The following is a 19,882-nucleotide window of genomic DNA, read 5'->3' as shown; positions in this document are numbered from 1 at the left end:
CCCAAACATGCGAGCTGTTTTTGAAGTTAGTCTGTAAGAAATGCCATAAAGGCAGCACAGATTGCTCTGGGAGTTCAGGGCAGAGAGCACTGCTGACTCAGAGGACTGTGATACCTCCTGCAGGAGTAGCCTTTAAGGAGGGATTTAAAATGTGGAGACCTGGGGATAGGTAAGTCCTCAAAAGCAGCACAGGTGGAGAAAAGGGCATTAGTGGTCATGACTACTGAGAAACTCCAGGGACCTCTAGAGCTAAGATGTCCTGACTCTTTTCATTCATAACACACAGAGAATTTGCCAAGACCCACGGGGAACCCAGTGTTTGTTTGTCCTCCACGTTTTCTACTTTGTAACACAAACGCACCCGGCAGTTTCTTTATTTCTCCTTGTAGTTGCCGGTAATTTCCCCTGCCATCTCTCCAGTGAAAAACTGGGAGAGGAGAATGAGCAAGCCTAAGATCTGTATCCTTCAGCCCCTGTCACATGAGTTGGGAAATTATTTCTTAGGGTCAGAGCCCAGGTTGTATCTACCTTGGGAGTAACGGTTGGTCTTGAAGTCACTTATGGGCCTATGTGGCTACTTTGCCCTCTTGTCAATTCCCCCAAATCACACACACTCACAGACTCTCCTGCTCTTCATTTTCTCTCATAAATTTTCCCGAGCTGTCCATGAATCTACACCCATCATAGCTGGGACTATAAAGTTCAGAGATAATTTGAAGGGACCGAGCTGTGCTTCTGGGTCTTGTGCGTAGGGCTGTGTGTTGATAATCCCAAGCTGAGAATGTTTGAGCTTAAAGGGTACAGTGCTGAGGGTTTCAAATTCCTGGTGTTTGAGCTGGATATTTCCTGCGGGGCAGTTGTGGGTTGGAAGGTGTGTGTCGTGGTCTCCGGGTTGGGGAAGATGGATGCAGAGGGCGGACGACCTGTCCTTGCCCTCACTCACCCTCCATCTCCCTTCTCTTGGTCCCCAGGTGGAGTATGGCCCCTGTGTGGTAGCTAGCGACTGCTGGAGCCTGTTGCTGGAGTTCCTGCAGAGCTTTCTAGGCAGCCACACCCCAGGGGCACCCTCCGTGTTTGGGAACAGACACGATGCGGTCTACAGCCCAGCGGACACCATGGTCCAGTACATGGAGCTCTTCAACAAGATCCGCAAGCAGCAGCAGGTGCCGGTGGCGGGGATTCGTTAGCGACTGGCAGCTGCTGGGCTGAGCTCTGTCACCGGGGGGCGGGGGGGAGGGCGGGAGTGTCACAGAAGGAGCAGGAGCTGCACCCTCAGGCCTCAGGACCCTGGAAATCCTGGGCAGACGGCAAGGTGTCCCTCCCTGTCTAGTTCCCAGCTGTGGCTTTTGTTCTGGGGCGCTGGACTCCCCTCCACTGACCCTCACACACAGTCCCTCCTGCGCCTCCCCCACCACAGCTGTTTCGGCCCCCGCCTTGCTGGGCTTGGCCTATCCTCAGGAACAGTGATTATCCAGGGCGGAGACGTCTGGAGCTCTCCTGCTTTAGGGGAAAAGGTCGGATGGGGGTCCTGCTGAGTATCGGTGGGAAGGCAGTCTGTGTCACCAGCTCCTGAGGATTTGGTCCAGGTCCACAGTGGACTGTGTTGCGTTTGGGCTGCGCTCAGAAGATGTGGTTGGGCCTTTCCTGGGGAAGGAGCAGGAGGCCAAGCTTATTTGATGGCTGTCATTTTCTGACCTGTTTGCTGAGGTAAATCGTGAGTTCAGTTTTCTAGGGTGTTGCCTGAGTCCTCTGAAGTCTCCAGTCTGGCCATCTTTCCCTTCTGTAGTGAATGATACTAAAGCACAGGCTAAGCGGCTATAAGGAGAACCTAAAGTACAGAGGCTCTTAGGAGTTTATTTTTCTCTTCTGTAATAGTACAGAGGGAATTAGATAGTCCAGGGCAGACTTAACTCCACAGGGTCATCAGGAACTTGGTTTCCTTTGAGCCTGCTGTTCAGCCACCCCTGGGGTGTTGCCCTTGGGCGGTTCAGCGCATCATCAGCTACATGTCCGGTTCCCCTGGGATAAGAGAGAGAGAACAGTTTTCTTTTATAAAGGCCATGACCTGGAGTTGCTCCAGTCACTCTGGCTACACCTGGCTGAGAGGAGCTCTGGGACGGAGAGCCTCTTATTTGGGTGGTCATGTGCCCAGTTAAAATGCCGGGGGTTCTGTGACTGAAAGGTGAAGGAGAAAATGGCTGTGGGGGCCCAGTTAGTAGCCTCTGCTCCAGGGAGCTCAGTGGATGTGCCCAAGATTATTCTTGCTATTTTGCAAAGAGCACCCCTGTAAGTAAGCCATTTGTTTCTGAGTTGTATTGGGATGGGGCTGATGTCAGAGCCACCTTAGCTGGATTATTCACATGGGGATGTCACTTCTGCACCCCTTGAGTCAGTCTCAGCATCAAGACCTCTCCAGTTCTCGTGTGCCTAGAGCTCGGGGTTAAACGGTTGACCTGAAGCTCACATTGCACTTCATGGTGTCCTGAACTCTTACTCCTCGTCTCCTGTGAGCCTCCAAGCTGCTCATTTGACCTCCATCGCCTGCCCACTGCCCTCCTGCTACAGAGATGTTGAGTCCAGCTAACACTGAGGTCACAGTCAGAGCTGGTCTTAGGAAACGAGTTCATGTATGTACTGTGGGTTGTCCTAGGATCTGTCTCTCATCGAAAACACATAAAGAGAAATCGTTTTCAGATCTAAGTCTCTGTAACAAGAATCTGTAACTCAGATCTAAGCCTCTGTAACAAGGTAGTGGTCATGTTTCCCTTTTAACTTTGCCTGGCAGGAAGCTCAGTTCAACTTTCTAACTGTAGACTCTGTCATCCGTGTTTTTGTTCTCACCTTCCTCTGGCTTCGTTTGTTTCTTTGTGTTTGTTTTTTTTTTTTACATTTTAAAATGGAGATATGTTTTAGATATTAATTTATACATAATAAAATACATAGATTTTTTAAATGTTTTTGGCCTTCTGATTTATGTTGGCTCTTGTCCAGACTTACCTGTTTGTATTTTGCTGTAGACTGTTTTAAATATTCTATGAGATAAGATAGCATTTTGAGCATAATGTGTTCCTGAAAATAAACAGAAATCGAATGTGGTAAATATGACTCTACATTTATGCATTATAAGGAGGGATTCCTATTACTGACTCCCTAACTGTGCTTTTAGATACAATCTTGGCTCATAAATTTCCAGAAAGTCTTCACTTTTGTTCTTTTCCCTTATTTTGAGCACAAATTTGACCAGATTTAAGTCCAGTGAACACCAGATCAATCTGTAAGAGTTGCCACCTCACATACTTTTGTCCATCTTTGTCCTTTGTGTCAGTTAAAGCTTATTACTAAAAAAAAAAAAAAGGTTAGTAATGCAGTACATTTCTTAATCTAACTCCACTAGCAAAGTTGCCAAGACTGAACTGGGAAAGGCCCAAATGTCATCCACCTTCTGTATGTAGGTCTGAATGGGACTTTCAAGAGTTAGTTTAGTATCATTGGCGTATAATTTTTGAAAGATGAGGTTGAGTGAAAGTTGAGGAGCTTTTGTATAAAGGGAAAGGGGGCATGGTTAGTCTTATTTTAAAAATAAAAAAAACTTACACTCAGCTAGAAAGTGGGCATGCAGTATTTTGGGTTCAAGGCTGACATTCCTCCTTCTACACTAGGCTGCCGCCTTGTCCCTCCCTCCTTTTTTCCCAGATGTCTTACCCCCTCATCATCTGTGAGTGAGGGAGTGAAGTTGCTCAGTCGTGTCTGACTCTTTGCAACCCCATGGACTGTAGTCTACCAGGCTCTTTCGTCCATGGGATTTTCCAGGCAAGAATACTGGAGTGGGTTGCCTTTTCCTTCTCCAAGAGATCTTCCCAACCCAGGGACTGAACCTGGGTCTCCCGCATTGTAGTCAGACTCTTTACTGTCTGAGCCACCAGGGAAGTCCAAGCTAACCCCAAAAGAACAGAAACCAGGACGTTTCTAGGATCCTGCTAACATGTCACCTCGGTGGGTACCTTTGCCAGTCACAGAGAAATCCACTAACCTGCTGGAGCCATGCAAGGCAGCATTAAGATTTACCTGGCTCTCCTTCACTGTAAGAGCGGGGGATCATGCTAAGAGGTGAGGCTGGAGTCAGGACCAAACTCAGGACTCACGGCTCCCAGCATGTGTCAAAGACTGGCAGCTGGACCTCTGTGGGGCCAGGTGATTTTAAGTGGAATATGGGATACATTTTTATTTTAATATATATTAGAAATATAACTGGCACTTTTGCCTTATATGATGAGGATAAATAAGTATTTTAAGAAGAGGCTTCTTAAAGGGCACTGTTAAGTTATACTACGGGTGATACCTACAAGTGGCAGAATCTGGAGGAGGAAGGTGGATGCTCGAATTTGGGGAAACGCTGTGTTCTCCTGTGTGCCGTCCGCTTGTGTCCCTTGATGGTTCCTGCCCTTCGCTCCTGTGCTGCGCTGGCCTCCTGTCTCTCCTGTGCTCTTCTGATTCTCTGTCCCCCTGTTGCCATGCTGCCTCCTGCCTGCTTGCTTTTCTTTGGTCTTGAAAGACCAAGTCATCCCATGCCCCCCACTGTGTATGAGTGTCACTGCGTCACTGAAGGAATACCCAGGGATTGATCACTCCTTCCCACCGCCAGGTCTGCCCTAGCCCGCTGTATCCAGTGTTCATTCCTGAGGCTTCAGGATGAGAGGGGTAGTGAGAAATTTTCTCCCCAAATCCCAGAAGGTGAGGGGAGTGGTTAGAAATTCCCACCTAAGTGTGTCCTCTAGGTGTCAAAGTGAAGTCGCTCAGTCGTGTCCGACTCTTTGCAACCCCGTAGACTGTAGCCTACCAGGTTGCTCCGTCCATGGGATTCTTCAGGCAAGAATACTGGAGTGGGTTACCATTTCCTTCTCCCAAAGTTAAGACTTAAAACTCCCCATCAAGGTGAGTTTCTGCCATTGTGTGGAGCAATCCAAAATCAGTCTCTTGGGTTACAAGGGACCCTTGAGGTCACACAGTTTGACCGTCATTCAGTACCTGTAACTTTATACCATCCCTCCCAGCAATCATGAAGCCTTGACTTGACCTCATCTAGGGAAGTCTCTTCCCTGTGTATTTCGCTTTTGTCACTACCTCTGAAACAAAAATCAAAACCTACCCGATCTTTCCCTCCCAGGTTGTGGACACCGTCTGGTACTTAATGAGGGAACTGATCATTAGTTGGTGCTGGAGTATGAGCGGACTGTGGTTCTAACTCTACTGCAGGTTCTCAACCCCTGAGGGAGCCTCAGAAAGCCTAAGATGCCTTGAAAGTGGACACAGCTTTGTGGAGAAGTGCAGTTCTCTGGGAATAGGATTTATAGGGTTCATTAGAGTATCTCAAAGAGCTGTGATCAAAAAAAAAAAAAAAAAAAAAGAATCTCTGAAGGGAGAACATCCTGAAAGAAAAGAACAGGAAGGTGAAGATAAAGCAGGTGTGAGATACATTCAGCTGACTTACCACACAAGACCTTCCCCTGCCTTTCGGACCTTCGTCTCGGGTCCATCCCCTTCAGGGTTTTCCCTCCATTTTTTATAGTCCTTCACGCCTTTCAGTCGGTTTCTGGGAAGTTGCACTGTGTCCCTGCTCTTTTCTCACCTGTAGGTTCCTACTTCTCTTTTCTCTATGTACACATGACCTTAGAATTGAGTAGGAGGAATTATGTCAGGAGCATCTTTATAGCCCACTTTGTGGCCCAGGAGTTACTCTTCATGTGACTCAGCCCATGGGGTCTGAAGATTACCCTGTTGTAATGGCATCTGGCTTCATGAGCGTATTTTCATTTTTCAGGGTGGTATGATCAATGAGGCGAGAAATAGTTCATCGCCTCTGAAATGAAATTAGTGAGTTGAAAAGTTTCTTGGAACTCTCAGGGCAAAAATCCCTAATTCTCTTGTGGTCTCTGTTTTATTTACCAATATAGCCCTGCTCCGTCAGATGGCACAGACCTGTTTTTCAAGGTTAATATGAATTCTACTGAGTTTTCTTTGGAGGCTTTAAAAAAGAATTTAGGGACTGCATTTGTATATTCTAGATTGTATAAAGGCAGAATTCAGTATTGAACATCTTCTGTCATGTGGGAAAGGCAAGGCTAGGAATGCGGAGGTGACAGGACAGATATTCCGAGCAGCCTCCTAAAGGGAAGAGAACATGGCTTTAGGAGACAGATGGCTGCGTGCTTGCCACAGTACCGTCCCTAACCTGCCAGGTAACTTCAGTCACGTTGGCCTTTCTGGGTCTCATCTGTAGTGGGAGTGATGATGCCCTTTGTATTTCATAGGCTTGTTGAGAGGCTCAGGGGAGAGGTGTGAGAGTGCCTTGTAGGCAAGTGATGCTGCCTCTGCTCTTGCGTCTTTTTAATGGCACTAAAGGGACTGTGTGTGGTTAGGATGTTGAAGACGGGAAGCTACGGGGTCATTACTCTTTGGTGGCAGATTAAAATTCTGCTCCAATGCAAAGGAAATAGTAATAGAGAACGAGCGATGTGGGGAGAGGGTCTGGAGAAAGCGTCCATCATACAGGTGTGTTTTTGTAACCAGATCAGTGAGCATATTTGTAGGGACTGTGATTTATACTCATAGGGTTGAGATGTTTACTTGTTCTCCTGCAACCTAAAGGAAAAGAAGCTGAACTGACACCAAAAAAAGGCGGGGGGTAGAAATTACTGTATCTTCTTTATGCAACACATCCATCCCTGTTTCTCCTCAGTTCCCAAGTCTTAGTTGTGCCTGCTTCTGAACTGTCTTTGATACGGATGTATGTGGTGGCTTTACTTGCAGCCAATGGTGTCTAAGTTCAGTGTTCCTGATTGTGTTTTCCATTCCTCATTGATGAACCATCTAAGCCGTTAACTCTGAAGCTATAATAAAACCTTTTTGTTAGCTATCCTACATAAGCTTTTCCTATTTTAATTATCTAAAATAGTCTTTTTATTCTTTCTGCTTCCATCTGATGCACAATTCTCAAACTTGTTGGTATCAGGATTCCTTGATGCTCTTAAAAATTAACTGAGTACCCCAAAGAGCCTTAGTGTGGGTTGTATCCTTGATACTTAATTAAAACTTATTTATAATGAAAAAAATGATTAATTAAATGATTAATTAAAACTTATTTATAATGAAAAAGTATTAATTCATTTAAAGGTAACAATAAACCCATCACATGTTAACATAAAATATTTTAATGAAAAGCAACTTTTTTCCAAAAAAATTTAGAAGAATGGCATTTATATTTTTGCAAATCTCTTGAATATCTGGCATAGTAGAAGACAATGGATCCTAGTGTCTGCTTCTTTAGTCAGTCTGTTGAAATTTGTTATTCAGTGTTGAAGAATGTGAAGAAATCCAACCTCACACATTCTGGGGCTTCCCAGGTGGCTCAGGGATAAAGAGTCCACCTGCCAAGCGGGAGATGCAGGAGCTACAGGTTCAAGCCGTGGGTCAGGAGGATCCCCTGGAGAAGGAAATGGCAACCTGCTCCAGTATTTTTGCCTGAGAAATCTCATGGACAGAGGGAGCTGGAGGGCTACAGTCCATGGGGTCACAAAAAGTCAGACATGACTGAGCGACTAAACCACCACCACCACAGTGATACTGTCTTCCAATAATTGGGGATGTTCTTTGATGCTCCATCACAACTCTGCTAAAGGTTAGTTGAAATGTGGAATCTCAAATTCTATCAGTGAGTTTTCTGTACTCTGTTATATTACATTGATTAGTTTATTTTGCACTGTGAAGGGCTCTTTTAACCATACATGATTTTGTAGCATGCACTGGTCATTTGGAAAATACAGCAGATCTTTTAAATGTTGACACATTTCATTATACAATATCAAAAAGTCATATTTGTTAATATCACCATCAGTCTCAACAGAAAAGTCTTGGGAAGCTATTAAGCTCACAGTGGTGGATATATTTTCAAAAATCCTAAGTTTTGCTTGAGAGCTTGAGTTTGATCATTACTAACAAATGCTGTTGGGCTCAATTTATTTATTTCTGAGGAAATATCTGTCAGATACCCAAGGCTGAATGACTGTTAGCTGTTTTTCCAAGTGAAAATGATATTGCATGAATTGCTAATTCAGCTCAAAATTCAGAGAAGTTGAACAAGTGCTTTTCCTCAAGAGAAACATTATAAGGCACCAAAGTGCTTTATGTCTCTATCTACTTAATCACATACAACAATATTATTGAAAAAACATGTTCTTATATAAAACAAAGTTTTTATTTTAGTGTTTCATCAAGCACTTCCTTAAAGTGACACAGGTATAATTCTTTTTTCCTGTGACTGGATGGCAGTGAAGACTACGTTGACTGCTAGTACAATTTAGTGCCAGTTCCTCGATACTGTGTTATGGAAGCAGCAATTTTACCCATTGTTATTTTTGTATCATTAGTGCAAATGTCATCACAGTGACAAAGGCAAGTAGTATCTTACTACTATGAAAACAGTTTTGATTTCAGGGATCCTCCTGAAAGTCTCTGGGTCACCAGGGCTCCACAGGCCACACTTTGAGAACCACTGGTCTGATACATACAGTACTGAGAACTGCTTTTTTGCAAGCACTTGTTACTTCAGAAGTCTTAAGTGACTCCAAAATCCTTCACTCAAAAAAGCACCTATAAATGTGTCAGGAACTTTGTTAGAGAAATAACATAGAATAAAATACGATCTTTATTCTCCAGAAATTTTCTTGAGGGGCTGGGGAGCAGGAGGAGAAAATAGATAATTGAGGAGTTAAAATGTAAGATACGAATTCCTTAAAATTATGTTAAAGGTGTTAGCAAGGGGAGTGCTAAATTTTAGGTCTTAATTTGCGGGCTTCCCAGGTGATTAGGTGCAGGAGATGGAGGTTTGATCCCTGGGTGAAGAAGATCCCCTGGAGGAGGAAATGGCAACCCACTCCAGTATTCTTGCCTGAAAAATCCCATAGACAGAGGAGCCTGGAAGGTTACAGTCCATGGGGTGGCCAAGAGTCACACACTGAACAGGAACACTGAGCTCTTGAACCACATGGCAAATCCTCATCAAATCAATTAATCAATCACTAGGTCTTTTTCATCAGAAGTTTTTTAAGTGTTTAAGTTAGTTACCTTTGGAAATTTCAGAGTTGACTCCAGGCGTTGTAGATTCCTGCTTACACATGCACATGCCCTTCCCCCTTCTTATTTTGTTTATTGTTCTTTGGCTTCTGTTGCTTCTCTATTTCATATTTACATGTGTGTAGCTTTGAGCCAGTGTACGTAGTAAGAAATACGTTTCTTTTCCTTGCCCTTGTATTTAAACGTAAGCCTTTATCTGTTTCAGCCTTGCAGTTGGGTGATGTAACAGTGTTGGTCTTATTTGGAGGAACTCCCCCCCCTCCCCCCAGACTATGTCGGGACAATGCACCCAAGAGGCTACTCGGGAAGGAAACTTTCTGAGGCTGAGATTTGTAGAAATAGCTGCAGTTCTGTTTCCCTGGGGTCTCCACCCCCACCTTCTGCTGAACTTCAGTTTACAGCAGCAGCGAACCCCTTCCTTAGGGGAATTTCCATAAAAAGGCGGAATCCCGACTGGGTCATCAGTGGCAAAAGTCAGACACTTGCTCACTCGCCTGGGAACCAATAGTAACTTCTTCAAAAGCTGCCTCCGGAAACCCCACAGTTCGGAAGCTACTTCTTTCGGACACCGTAAAAACTGATAGTCTTATTTTTAACAGAACAAAACAAAAACCTAGACGGTATAATGAGGAAGGCTTTCCCGCTTGGCAGTGGGAAGAGATGTTAAAGACGCTCCATCCAAAAGGAGTGCGGGGAACTCCCGCAAGATTCCTTTACTGTTCCGCAGGCTGATGGGCTGCGGAGAAGGGGGTGGAGATGGGCTCTTGTGAGTCTCTGGTCCTTTAAGGAGGAGGGACGGCCGTGAGACCCTGTACCTTTAAGAGTCTTTGTCTGGAAACCTCCTTATTTACCCTCCTGTGCTTCAACCAAACTTCGACCCGCGATTCACAACGCCCCTCTACGCCGCCGCCCCTTACGCCAGGCTCAAGTCGCCCGCGCGTAGGTGGCTAACCCTAAACTTGGCGGCCGCCGCGCGAACCCCCGGACAGGATGTCTGTGCCGGGTCGGGGCCCTGCGCTGCGCCGTTGGCGCAATGCGGGGCCCGGGGGGCGGGGCTCCGGCGGGCGGGCCAATGGGCGGGAAGGGGGCGGGGCCGTGTTCGGTTGTCTCGCGCCCTGGTGACAGCTCGCGCGTGCTGATGATGGCGGTAAATAGAGGGGGGTCGGGGGAGGGGGCGGAGGAGGTGGGGCGGCCGCAAAGGGGGTAGCTCCAGGGGGTGGGGGGACGGGAACCGGGGAGGACGCGACGGCCAGGGATCCCATTCGGAGACTCGGAGGCGGGGACAGGAGTCTCCGGCACACTGGCCCTCCCCTTTAAAGAAGCAAAATCCTCACACACCGGGTGAGGGGCGACAAAGGCGGCGCGCGGCTAGCGGGCGGGAGGAGTGGCGGCAGGGGGCGGGACCGCGGCGCCGGCGGGCAGGGGGCGCCCGGGGCGGGGGCCCGCGGGAGGCGAGAGCCGGCTGTCCTGGCGCGCCGGCCCTTTATTTTGGCGGGGTGGGCGACCGCTAGGTTTGGGGTAAAAGCCTGGAGGGGAGAAGGGAAGGCAGGCTTGGGGGGCGTTTCGGGGGAACGGATCTGAGAATGAGATGAGGAGGATTAAGGGGAGAAGGGGGTAGAAGTCAGGGAGAGAAGGAGTGAGGAAAAGCCAGCCAAGGAGGTGGGAAGGAGGCAAAGCCCAGGCTGGGTGATAAGGAATCCGGGCCGGGAATGAGGTTAGGAGGACCGAGCCCGGGAAGAGGGCTCCCCGGGTTAGGTGTGAGAGCAGGGTTCTGGAGGGGAAAGCTTGGTAGGGGATGGTAGTGGGCCGAGGGTTACAGGGGTAAGAGTTGGAAGTGGAAGGCAAGGAGGGGCAGAGCTGGGGGAGTAGTTGGGAGTAGAGGGGAGAGAGTGATTAAGAGCCAGACGTGACAAGGGTGTGAACTAGTGCAGAGCGAGATGAGCTGAACGAGTAGGACCGGCGATGGGTGGGAACTGCGAGGTTCTGAGAAAGGTATGGGTTAGTGGATGGGCAGTGGGTGTGAATTCTTGAAAGTGAGGAAGAGGGGAATTAAACACTGGACTAGTAACCAGGTGGAGTCAGGAATAAGTGTGGCCGAATTGGAAGGGTGAAAAGCAATGGACATGAGAGATGGGACGTTTGTAGAACAATTCGGGGGCCAGAAAAGCTGAAAGGAGGAGAGAGTGAGGGTGTGAGAAGTGATGGCGGTCTGGGACAGGGTAACTGGGGAATTGCGTTAATCGCCTAGGTTCAGCAAGATCCGAGGTCCAGACGGGGAGGCAAAGAGACAAGGCTGAAAGCAGAGGGTGAGAGGAGCAAAGAAGAAATGGACCCCAGGATTTAAAGGAGGAGGTGGCGAGTGAGGGAAGAGAACAGGGTTAAGGGAAGCTTGGGGAAGCCTGATGGATTTCAGCCTGGGGGAGACTGCACAGGGGTGGGGATCAAGTGTGCAGTTGGGGGAGAGGCTCCAGAAGGTCTGCATGGGTCAGGGCACAGACACTGTAGTGAAGGATCAAGAGTAGGGAGCCTTTGGTGCAGAAGAGGAGGAACCATGGTGAGTGAAAAGAGACCTAGAGATAGGGGCAAAAACTAAAAAGTAACAGTGGAGGTGGGGGGTGCAGGAAAGGAATTCTTTGTTGAGAAGAGAACTGTTAGTGTATTGAAAGTGTGAGTCCTTTTGTCCATGAAAGTAGGAAATTCCAGAAACCTCTTTCTCTCTTCAAGGAATCTTGAATCTGCTTCCACCTTTCATGGTTTTTTAAATCGACTTTTCATGTCCACTTTGAAAGGATGAGACCCATTTTGATTTTGTTCTTGTATGAATGATGAGGTGTCAACTGGGTGCTGAGAAGCTCTGCCTTTTACTGGTGTTGTGATCTTAGGAAACTGGGTTGTATTTCCAGTGTGGTTGTGCCTGTATGGTGTGACCGTGTTGTGCTATAGCAGTGTGGTACCTGACAAGTGCTAGGCAGTGCTTTCTCGACAGCATTTTTATTTTCAGTGGAGAGCACCCTGTTGTTGAGATGGATAAAGATGAAAATCTTTTTGTTTTGTTTAATCACCCAAATTTCTGCCTACTTGTTTTTGATGGCTGGAGAATATTGAAATCATTTCAGAGAAAGGCAAATAGCCAACCAGGGGAGTTTGTAGGGGAAGAGATTTAAATCAGGGTGCTGAGGGTTTTAGCTGCCTTTAGCTTTGTGTGTGACTTTTTATACTGTAGTAGAGAACTCACCCATTTGACAAAAATGGAAGAAAGAAAGGGAGATTTAGAATAGTAGAGGATTTTACAGTGGGGTTTATCTTTCAGTTAGATAATGGGTTTATGAGTAATTTTTATCATGACATCTAAGATGATGCGTGCTGGAGCCTTGGACAGCTCCACCGCCTCTCCTGTTTTGTAGTTGTGAATAAAAAAATTACTATTTTTCTAGAATAAGTTTTTGATATTTAAGACACTTTTGGGAATTTAAAGGAAGACAAGAAATTTGGGACAAAATTTAGGTTATTCTTAACCAAGTATTTTGTTTTGATGATTTTTAATCCTGAAGCTTTTACATTTAGCTAAGAATATGAACTATTATTACTTTGCATTTGATGGTACCAAAGGATAGCATATAATTTACTTAAGAAAAAAACCACAAACTGTTCTTGAGACTCTTATATGGGGTTATTTCATTGGTGTACATTCAGATACACAAAGATGCTTTTTCAAAGTTGTGTAAATTTTGGATTGCCACTGTTTTCTGGGTATTTGGATAAATAGCAAAGATCACCTTTATGGCATCTGTGATAGTTAGCAAAGATTAGATTTTGATTAGTGGACATCAGAAACATTGGTTGTTAATGCAGGTGAGTAATTTAGAATATTAAATTAAATTTCTGGATTCAGCTGTTGTGTTCATGGATTCCAGATTCTGTGGAGCAGGTGTTCAAGGTGACTAGATTGGTTTAGCAGTTTAACAGGATTTTTAAAAATTACTATTTTTCCTGCTAAGTTTGAAGAGGATTAGTCTGAAATGTTAACTTTCAAACTGCAGAGTAACTTTGGTATGAGGCACCTGTTTCTATGAAATGTGTGTGTGTGTTCCCTTCCTTTCTAGATGTGTTTGGCAGTGCTAGTAGGTTGTATTTTGTGTGTGGTATTGCCATTTTTATAATATAATTGTTTTGTACTTGATGTCTTAATATAAATTACTTTAGACTTACTCGGTAATGAGGAAGAAGAAAATATAAACCACAAGATAAACCAAAGGAAAGTCCATTTGGGCCTTAGCTGTTGTTTCTGTATGCTGCTGTAGTGTGTTAAATCTCCACTTCTCACTGTAAATGGTTATTTCTCAGTTGATATTTCTCTTTTAGTACAAATAATACTATTTGTCAGTAAGGAATTCAGTGATAAATTTAAGTTTTATTTCCATTTTTTCATCAAGCAGAATTCTACTCAGTTTATTTTGGCTACAATCTTATTTGCTAAGCCGAAAACTTTAAAGTTTATTTATTCAACCAGTAGGTTGTATATAATTAAATGTTTTTCTGGTTAATCGTAGATTCTTTGGATGGGAAGAGACCTTGAAAGGACCTCTAGTTTATCCTGCAACTTCAGTCAATATCCCACTTAAATCATCCCAGGTAGATAAAAATTTATCCTCTTTGTGTAAATCTTCAGAGGTAATGTGGCAACCTTTGTAGGTAATAGTTTCCAGCATTTAATTATTTTCTCTAATAGAACAGTCTGTAATCTATGCAGAATACAGAACAAATGCAGAACAAAATTACAGTATTTGTGCTTGTTCTCTCTTGCCCCATTCTTAATACTATAGTAAGCAGATATTTATACTCGAAAATCAAGATGACCTTAGTTCTTCGTAAACTCAGTAATAGTAGCTCCCCATGTATAGTGCTTTCGTGCCAGGCACTGTTGTAAGCTCTTTGCAGACTGTAACTCATTTACTCCTTCCAGTAGTCCTATGAGGGCGGCACTGCTACTGTTCCCATTTTACATGTGATGAAATACAAGGTTCTTGAGATTAAATGACTTGCCCAAGGTTATATTCAGACATTTCTACAGCTACTTGTTTGATAGTTGATAATCTTGTAGTACAAATTATACTGTTTTTTTTTTAATCAGGTAATAACTAAAGGAAAGATTTAATCATTTAGTTTATAAGGTAGGGTGAGGTGGAATAGGGTTTGAACCTTGGCATTTTATGGGCAGTCTACCTTAGTATTACCTCTGCTTGACTGTTGTGAAGTGATCCAACCATGCTCGTCAGATTATTTTATCCCTGACCAGTCTTGTTTGCCAGTCCTTAAATTAGCCCTATGATTCTGTTATTAACCATTTCTCAGTTCCTTCCTAGATGGGGAACTTGGGACAGACACCATAAGGGCTGTGTTTGATGCAAAGATTGCATCAGGGTTCTTACATGGTTGTATATTTTTCCCTACAAAATTGTATTTTTAAAACAAAACAAATCCAAATCAATAAGATGCCTAATTGTATTTAGATTAGATTGATTGTTGTCAGCTTTTTTAGCTAGAAAGAGGCCCTTGGCGTTTCCTCAGTGGGTAGCAGTCTCTCATCTGCAGACCTGTATGCTATATAACAAGTTCACACAGGTTTGTAGATGAGAGATTGTTTGCCCACTGAGGAAACAATGGAATTCAGGTTTCAGTGTGGATATCTATCCATAAATAAAATCTGTTCAGATTCTTGCCGATTTTTTTCCCCACATTCTCTTTGTATGTGCCTATGCAAAGCAACATGCTAAATACATTTATGCATGCTTTTTGTTGTTGTTTAGTCACTAAGTTGTGTCCGACTCTGCGACCCCATGGACTGTAGCCCACCAGGCTCCCCTGTCCATCGGATTTTCTAAGCAAGAATACTGGAGTGGGTTGCCATTTCCTACTCCAATGTGTGCTTTAATTTGCTTGAATAATTGATCCCCTCTTTTTTTTTGTTTGTTTTTTTAGAACAGTTTTAGGTTCACAGTAAAATTGAAGGGAAAGTACAGAGATTTCCCTGCCCCTACACCTGCATAACCTCGCCCCATTAATATCCCTCACCAAAGTGGTTTCTTACAATTGACATTTAAAAAAATAAGTAATAATTTTTTATTATTAGTGTTTTCTAAGTACCCAGCATGAGTTAAGTATGTGAATTGTTTGAAACTCAAAACAGCATTAGGAGAAAGCTTCTTTGTGGGGATTTTACTCAATTTTTTTTGTGACTGGATTTTTTTACAGTTTTCAAATTTTATAGAAAAGTTGCAAAAATGATACAAGAAGTTTATGTACACCTTTCTTCAAATCCAGGAATTGTTTTATCTTGCCCTGTTTGTTTTATCATTTTCTCTCACTTGCGTATTTTTTGTTTTATGTTGGGGTCTAGCCGATTAACAGTGTTGTGATAGGTTCAGGTGAACAGTAAGAGGGACTCAGCCACACATATCCTCACTTGTGTATTTTTAAAGAAGTAAGTTTGAAAGAAAAATGGATATGAAGGCCTTAATCTTAAAAAGAAAAGGGAAGAATGGTTTCAGTATATCAGCAAGTTGGTATGTGTTTGATTTCAGTCAAGCATGTGAAGCAAAAGAATCTCAAGATTGGACTTTGAGTGGATTTTGTGGTTTCATGGTTTGTTGTCCTCATGATATTTTGAAAAACATTCTTCATCAGCAAAAGCTGTCCCGGTCTGCCCTTTTGTAGGGGCCCCCCTTAGTACATTGGACGGTCTGCTCACACAAGGTGGTCCTCAGCATACACCAGCTCTGGATGATGTGTGGGTGATTACTGTGTAAAAACAGGAGCCATAGTACCGTTCAATACCTTGACTGAGACATATTTAAGTGAAATACATATTTTACCTAAAGACCCTTCTGTTGCTTCGAGGAACTGGAAAAGATCTAAGTGTAAAATAGACTGCCTGAGAAACATTGCTTGCAGTTAATACAAGTAGGTTTGCCTTATGGTAAGGAGATGAATATAAATATCTTAACATTCTATTACCTCCCCCCAAATAAACCTAAATCTGGGGAGTCTTTTCAGTTGTTGTGATATGAAGGGATTTCACTGACCCTCTCCCCATTGCCGCCGTCCAGCTCATCCTTCATCTTTATGAAAATGGTAGCCTGTCCATTTGATAAAGGCGTGACCTGCAGAATGAGGCCTGTCTGATTTCAGCGGAAAGGATTATGAACTGAATTCTAACCAATGTAAAATATAGCACTTGTAGCCAGCTCCCACCCCCCCATCCCTGTTAAGTGATCATCAAAGCTATAAAATATAGCTCTTACTAAAGCTGGTGATAATAATGAAAAACACTTTGCTTTTACAAGGATGAGAAAATTACAAATTATTGGAAAAGCTTTCTTTCCAGTCATGTGTTATTGTTTCTGAGTCATGGGCAGTTTTAAAGACTATACTACTGTTCCTTTGCCATTTACATGTTAATAGAAGTCTGAAAAGTAAGACACTCTTCTGAAATTTCCAGGGTTGTTTTTATTATGTGTCAAGTTGTAAACAGCATTCTGTGACAGGTATTTTCTCCCTTTGTCTTCTATTGAGCTAATTAGTAATTTACACTCTAGTAACATCTCTTTCAGCCTCGCATTTTCAGCGTGTGAAAATGCCTGCTATTCTGCGCCTTCCATGCAACCCGGGCTGGCAAATGATGGGGGGCAGATGTTGGTTAGCACATCAGAAGGATCACGGATAAAATTTATTTTTGTATTGTGTTTTTATAAACATACAGGCTTTTTGTATCTGCCGGTCCCCTGCCATGCTGCCCCCGCCCCTCCCCCATTCAAATAGAAATGTTATGACTTACAGTCCAGAGCTACTGCCCTTACTTCAACTTTGGATTGTTTTCTATTCTGTCTCCCACCCTCACCCCCACCCCGCCCCACCCCCACCCCCACGCTGTAGGATTTAGGGGGGATTAGCAGGGCAGTCTGGCATAGTTTAGAGCCCAGGAAGCTGGTCTTCACTGCTCCGTCCCTTGGACAGAATACAGAACTCCTTGTCATTGTCTCTAGGAGCCAGCAGTGCCTCTCTGGCCGGGCAACTTGTGCGAGGGGTGGGAGGACAGCACTGCTGCTAGGGAGTTAGGAACATGCTTTTATATGACACTTGATTCTCTCCAAAGCAAAGACAGGCCCTACCTTTCCATCAGTGTTTTCAAAATGCAGCCGCGAATGACCAGGAGACCATTTAGAGCTTGGCTTTAGCACTTTGTCACATTGGTGTTCCGCTCTTTCCTGGCCCCATGCTGTCTCTTTCAGTCTCTGACATGGGAGTCTGACATGGATGTGTAGTGTCTGTCCTGTGTTCACTCAGATAGGTCATGTGATGTGAGCATGGTAATGCAGCAGGAGCTTTTGACTTTAAAATAAAAGTCTTAAGGATCAGTTTGTTCTGTGAGGAATAGAAATTTAAATTGAGAATTAAAGGAAGGGTAGAGAGGGGTTTACTGATGTATCGGTTTTGAGTCAAAACCTTTCTAGAATGCTCGATAATTTGTGGTACTTATTTTTGCAGTTAGGAATCCTCATTTATCAGGGTAATAAGGTCACAATCCCTGTTAAAGCTAATTAGAGTCTCCCTGACAAAAATTGTTACCTGGAGGTGACCACAAAGAAAATCAGGTAAGAAAATGTGTGAATAGCTCAGTTCAGCCATCGTTGCTAATAGCATTGTAATCATCGATGTCTAGCTTTTGACAGTGAATCAGTTTTCGTGAACAGAGGACATCTCATTTATGTTAGCATTCACTGAGTATGTGGGGCTATGTTAGTGTTTTGAATGTTTTTGTGGTTGGCCATTGCTAACATTTACTTTCTTTACTCTCCTTTTTCTGTGTTCTAGTATAACCACCTATAACCATTGTCTTATTTATATTAGATGTTCATGGCTGGATATTGATTACACTTTTGTGCTTTCACCTCTAAAAGAGGTCAAAGGTCAGATTAATAACATGAAAAAATAAGATATCAAAGTGGCTTGATCACATGGGTATTGTGAGTTAAAAGTGAGAACGTGAATGTATGACTGTGGAATTGAATATATTCTTTTAAAAGAAACATTTCTACAATATATGGCATAGTGTGAAGAACTGATAACCGTATGTTTCAAGTGAAAGGTAAATAATTGTGCCGTAGTGAAGAGATCAAACTCATTTGTGGTGGCATCACTGTCTACTCCCAAAATGGTTAAACATTAACATTGTTCCTAGTTATACTGTTAATATACTTCTTGAATTCTTTTTTCTTCATAGGACATTCAGCTTTGCCTATAGCTAACAAGTTCAAAACCTATTTAAGCTATAAATTCTAATTCTATTCCTTTAAATAAATATAACATAAAACACAATTACTACTTTTTTACCTGTTAGATTAAGAGATTAAACAAGTTGTTGTAGCCAGTAGTAGATGAGGATGTGGGGAAATTGGAAGTCTTGCTTTTGATGGGAATGTAAGTTTCTCTGAAGATAAATTTGGCAGTGTCTGTTGAAATTTTTAAATGGAGTATAGTAGCTTTATAACGCAGTGTTAGCCTCCACTGCTCAGCAGAGTGAATCAGCCGTACATGTACATACCCCGCAGTATGTGTTCTCAGTCATGTCCCCCTCTCTGCCACCCTATGGACTGTACACCTCCAGGCTCCTCTGTCCATGGGATTCTCCAGGCAAGAATACCGGAGTGGGTTGCCATTTCCTTCTTCAGGGGATCTTCCTAACCCGGTGACTGAACCCACGTCTCTTAGGTCTCCTGCACTGGCAGGTGGGTTCTTTACTACTGAGCCACCAGGGAAGCCCTGTTGGAATTCTGAATGTGCGTATCCTGTGACCCAGAGATTTCACGTCTAGAAATTTGTCCTGTAAATATATTTATACACTTGCATGAAAAAATGAGTATAAAATTTTTCTTTATAGCATTGTTTGTCCCTGCAAAAAGAGTGATGTCCATCAGCTAGGAACTGGCTAAATAATGTGTACTGAGTCCATACAATGGAATACTATTAAGCTATTAAGGAATGCAGTGAATCTCTTATTTGCTGAAGTAGAAAGATGTCCATTTTTAAGTTTTTTTTTTTTAAGTCACGATATAGGACAATATAGGATATTCCTATTTTTGTAAGATGTTAAGAAGTGCTATTGAGGTGTTGGTGTTTAGGAGGGAAAGTATTTACTTTTTGCACTTCCCTGGTGGCTCAGTGGTAAAGAATCCACCTGCCAATGCAGGAGCCGCAGGTTTAATCCCTGAGTAGGGAAGATTGCCTGGAGAAGGAAATGACAACCCACTTAAGTATTCTTGCCTAGGAGATCCCATGGACAGAGGAGCCTGGCGGACTACAGTCCATAGGGGTCGCAAAAGAGTCAGACATGACTTAGAAACTAAACAACAAATTGACTTTTTCCTCTATGTACTTCTGTAGTGGTTGCTTTTTATAAGCAGGTGAGGAAGGGGTTAATTAAGAGCATTTTCATGAAGGAAATTTCCATGGTAGTAAGGGAGGAGTGAGAGGCTGGCCAGAGAAGAGAACTGCTCTGTTCATAAGAGATATATCAGGTATGTCAGTCAAGCTTTTAAGTAAGAAATGAGGACTGGATGGCAGGAAGAGGGGATATAGTGGAAGTAGAGAACATTTGGTGGAGATTTGAAAGGCAATGATAAAGAGCTTGCATTTGATTTGAAAAACAATCTATAAAATGGAGATGAGGATAGTACCTAGTCCTATTGAGTTGTTG

At 43.6% G+C, this 19,882-nt stretch overlaps 1 protein-coding gene across 5 annotated transcripts in view; it reads left to right on the top strand.

The window, feature by feature from the left end:
- Positions 1 to 19,882, top strand: part of MED20 (mediator complex subunit 20) — a 69,568-nt gene that overhangs the window by 7,344 nt on the left and 42,342 nt on the right. For 3 of the 5 annotated variants that reach the window (XM_043907452.1, XM_043907453.1, XM_043907450.1), the window contains exon 4: positions 972 to 1,163. In XM_043907452.1, coding sequence (XP_043763387.1) covers positions 972 to 1,163 — 192 coding nt within the window. Of the gene's footprint in view, positions 1 to 971; positions 1,164 to 13,679; positions 13,762 to 19,882 lie in introns of all 5 variants that reach the window. The other 2 variants (XM_043907449.1, XM_043907448.1) reach the window with 1 other exon arrangement.

This window comes from Cervus elaphus, chromosome 7 (genome assembly GCF_910594005.1).
Source record: "Cervus elaphus chromosome 7, mCerEla1.1, whole genome shotgun sequence".
NCBI lineage: Eukaryota > Metazoa > Chordata > Mammalia > Artiodactyla > Cervidae > Cervus > Cervus elaphus.
Note: the sequence above shows the minus strand (reverse complement) of the source record. Positions and strands in the feature narration are given on the sequence as shown.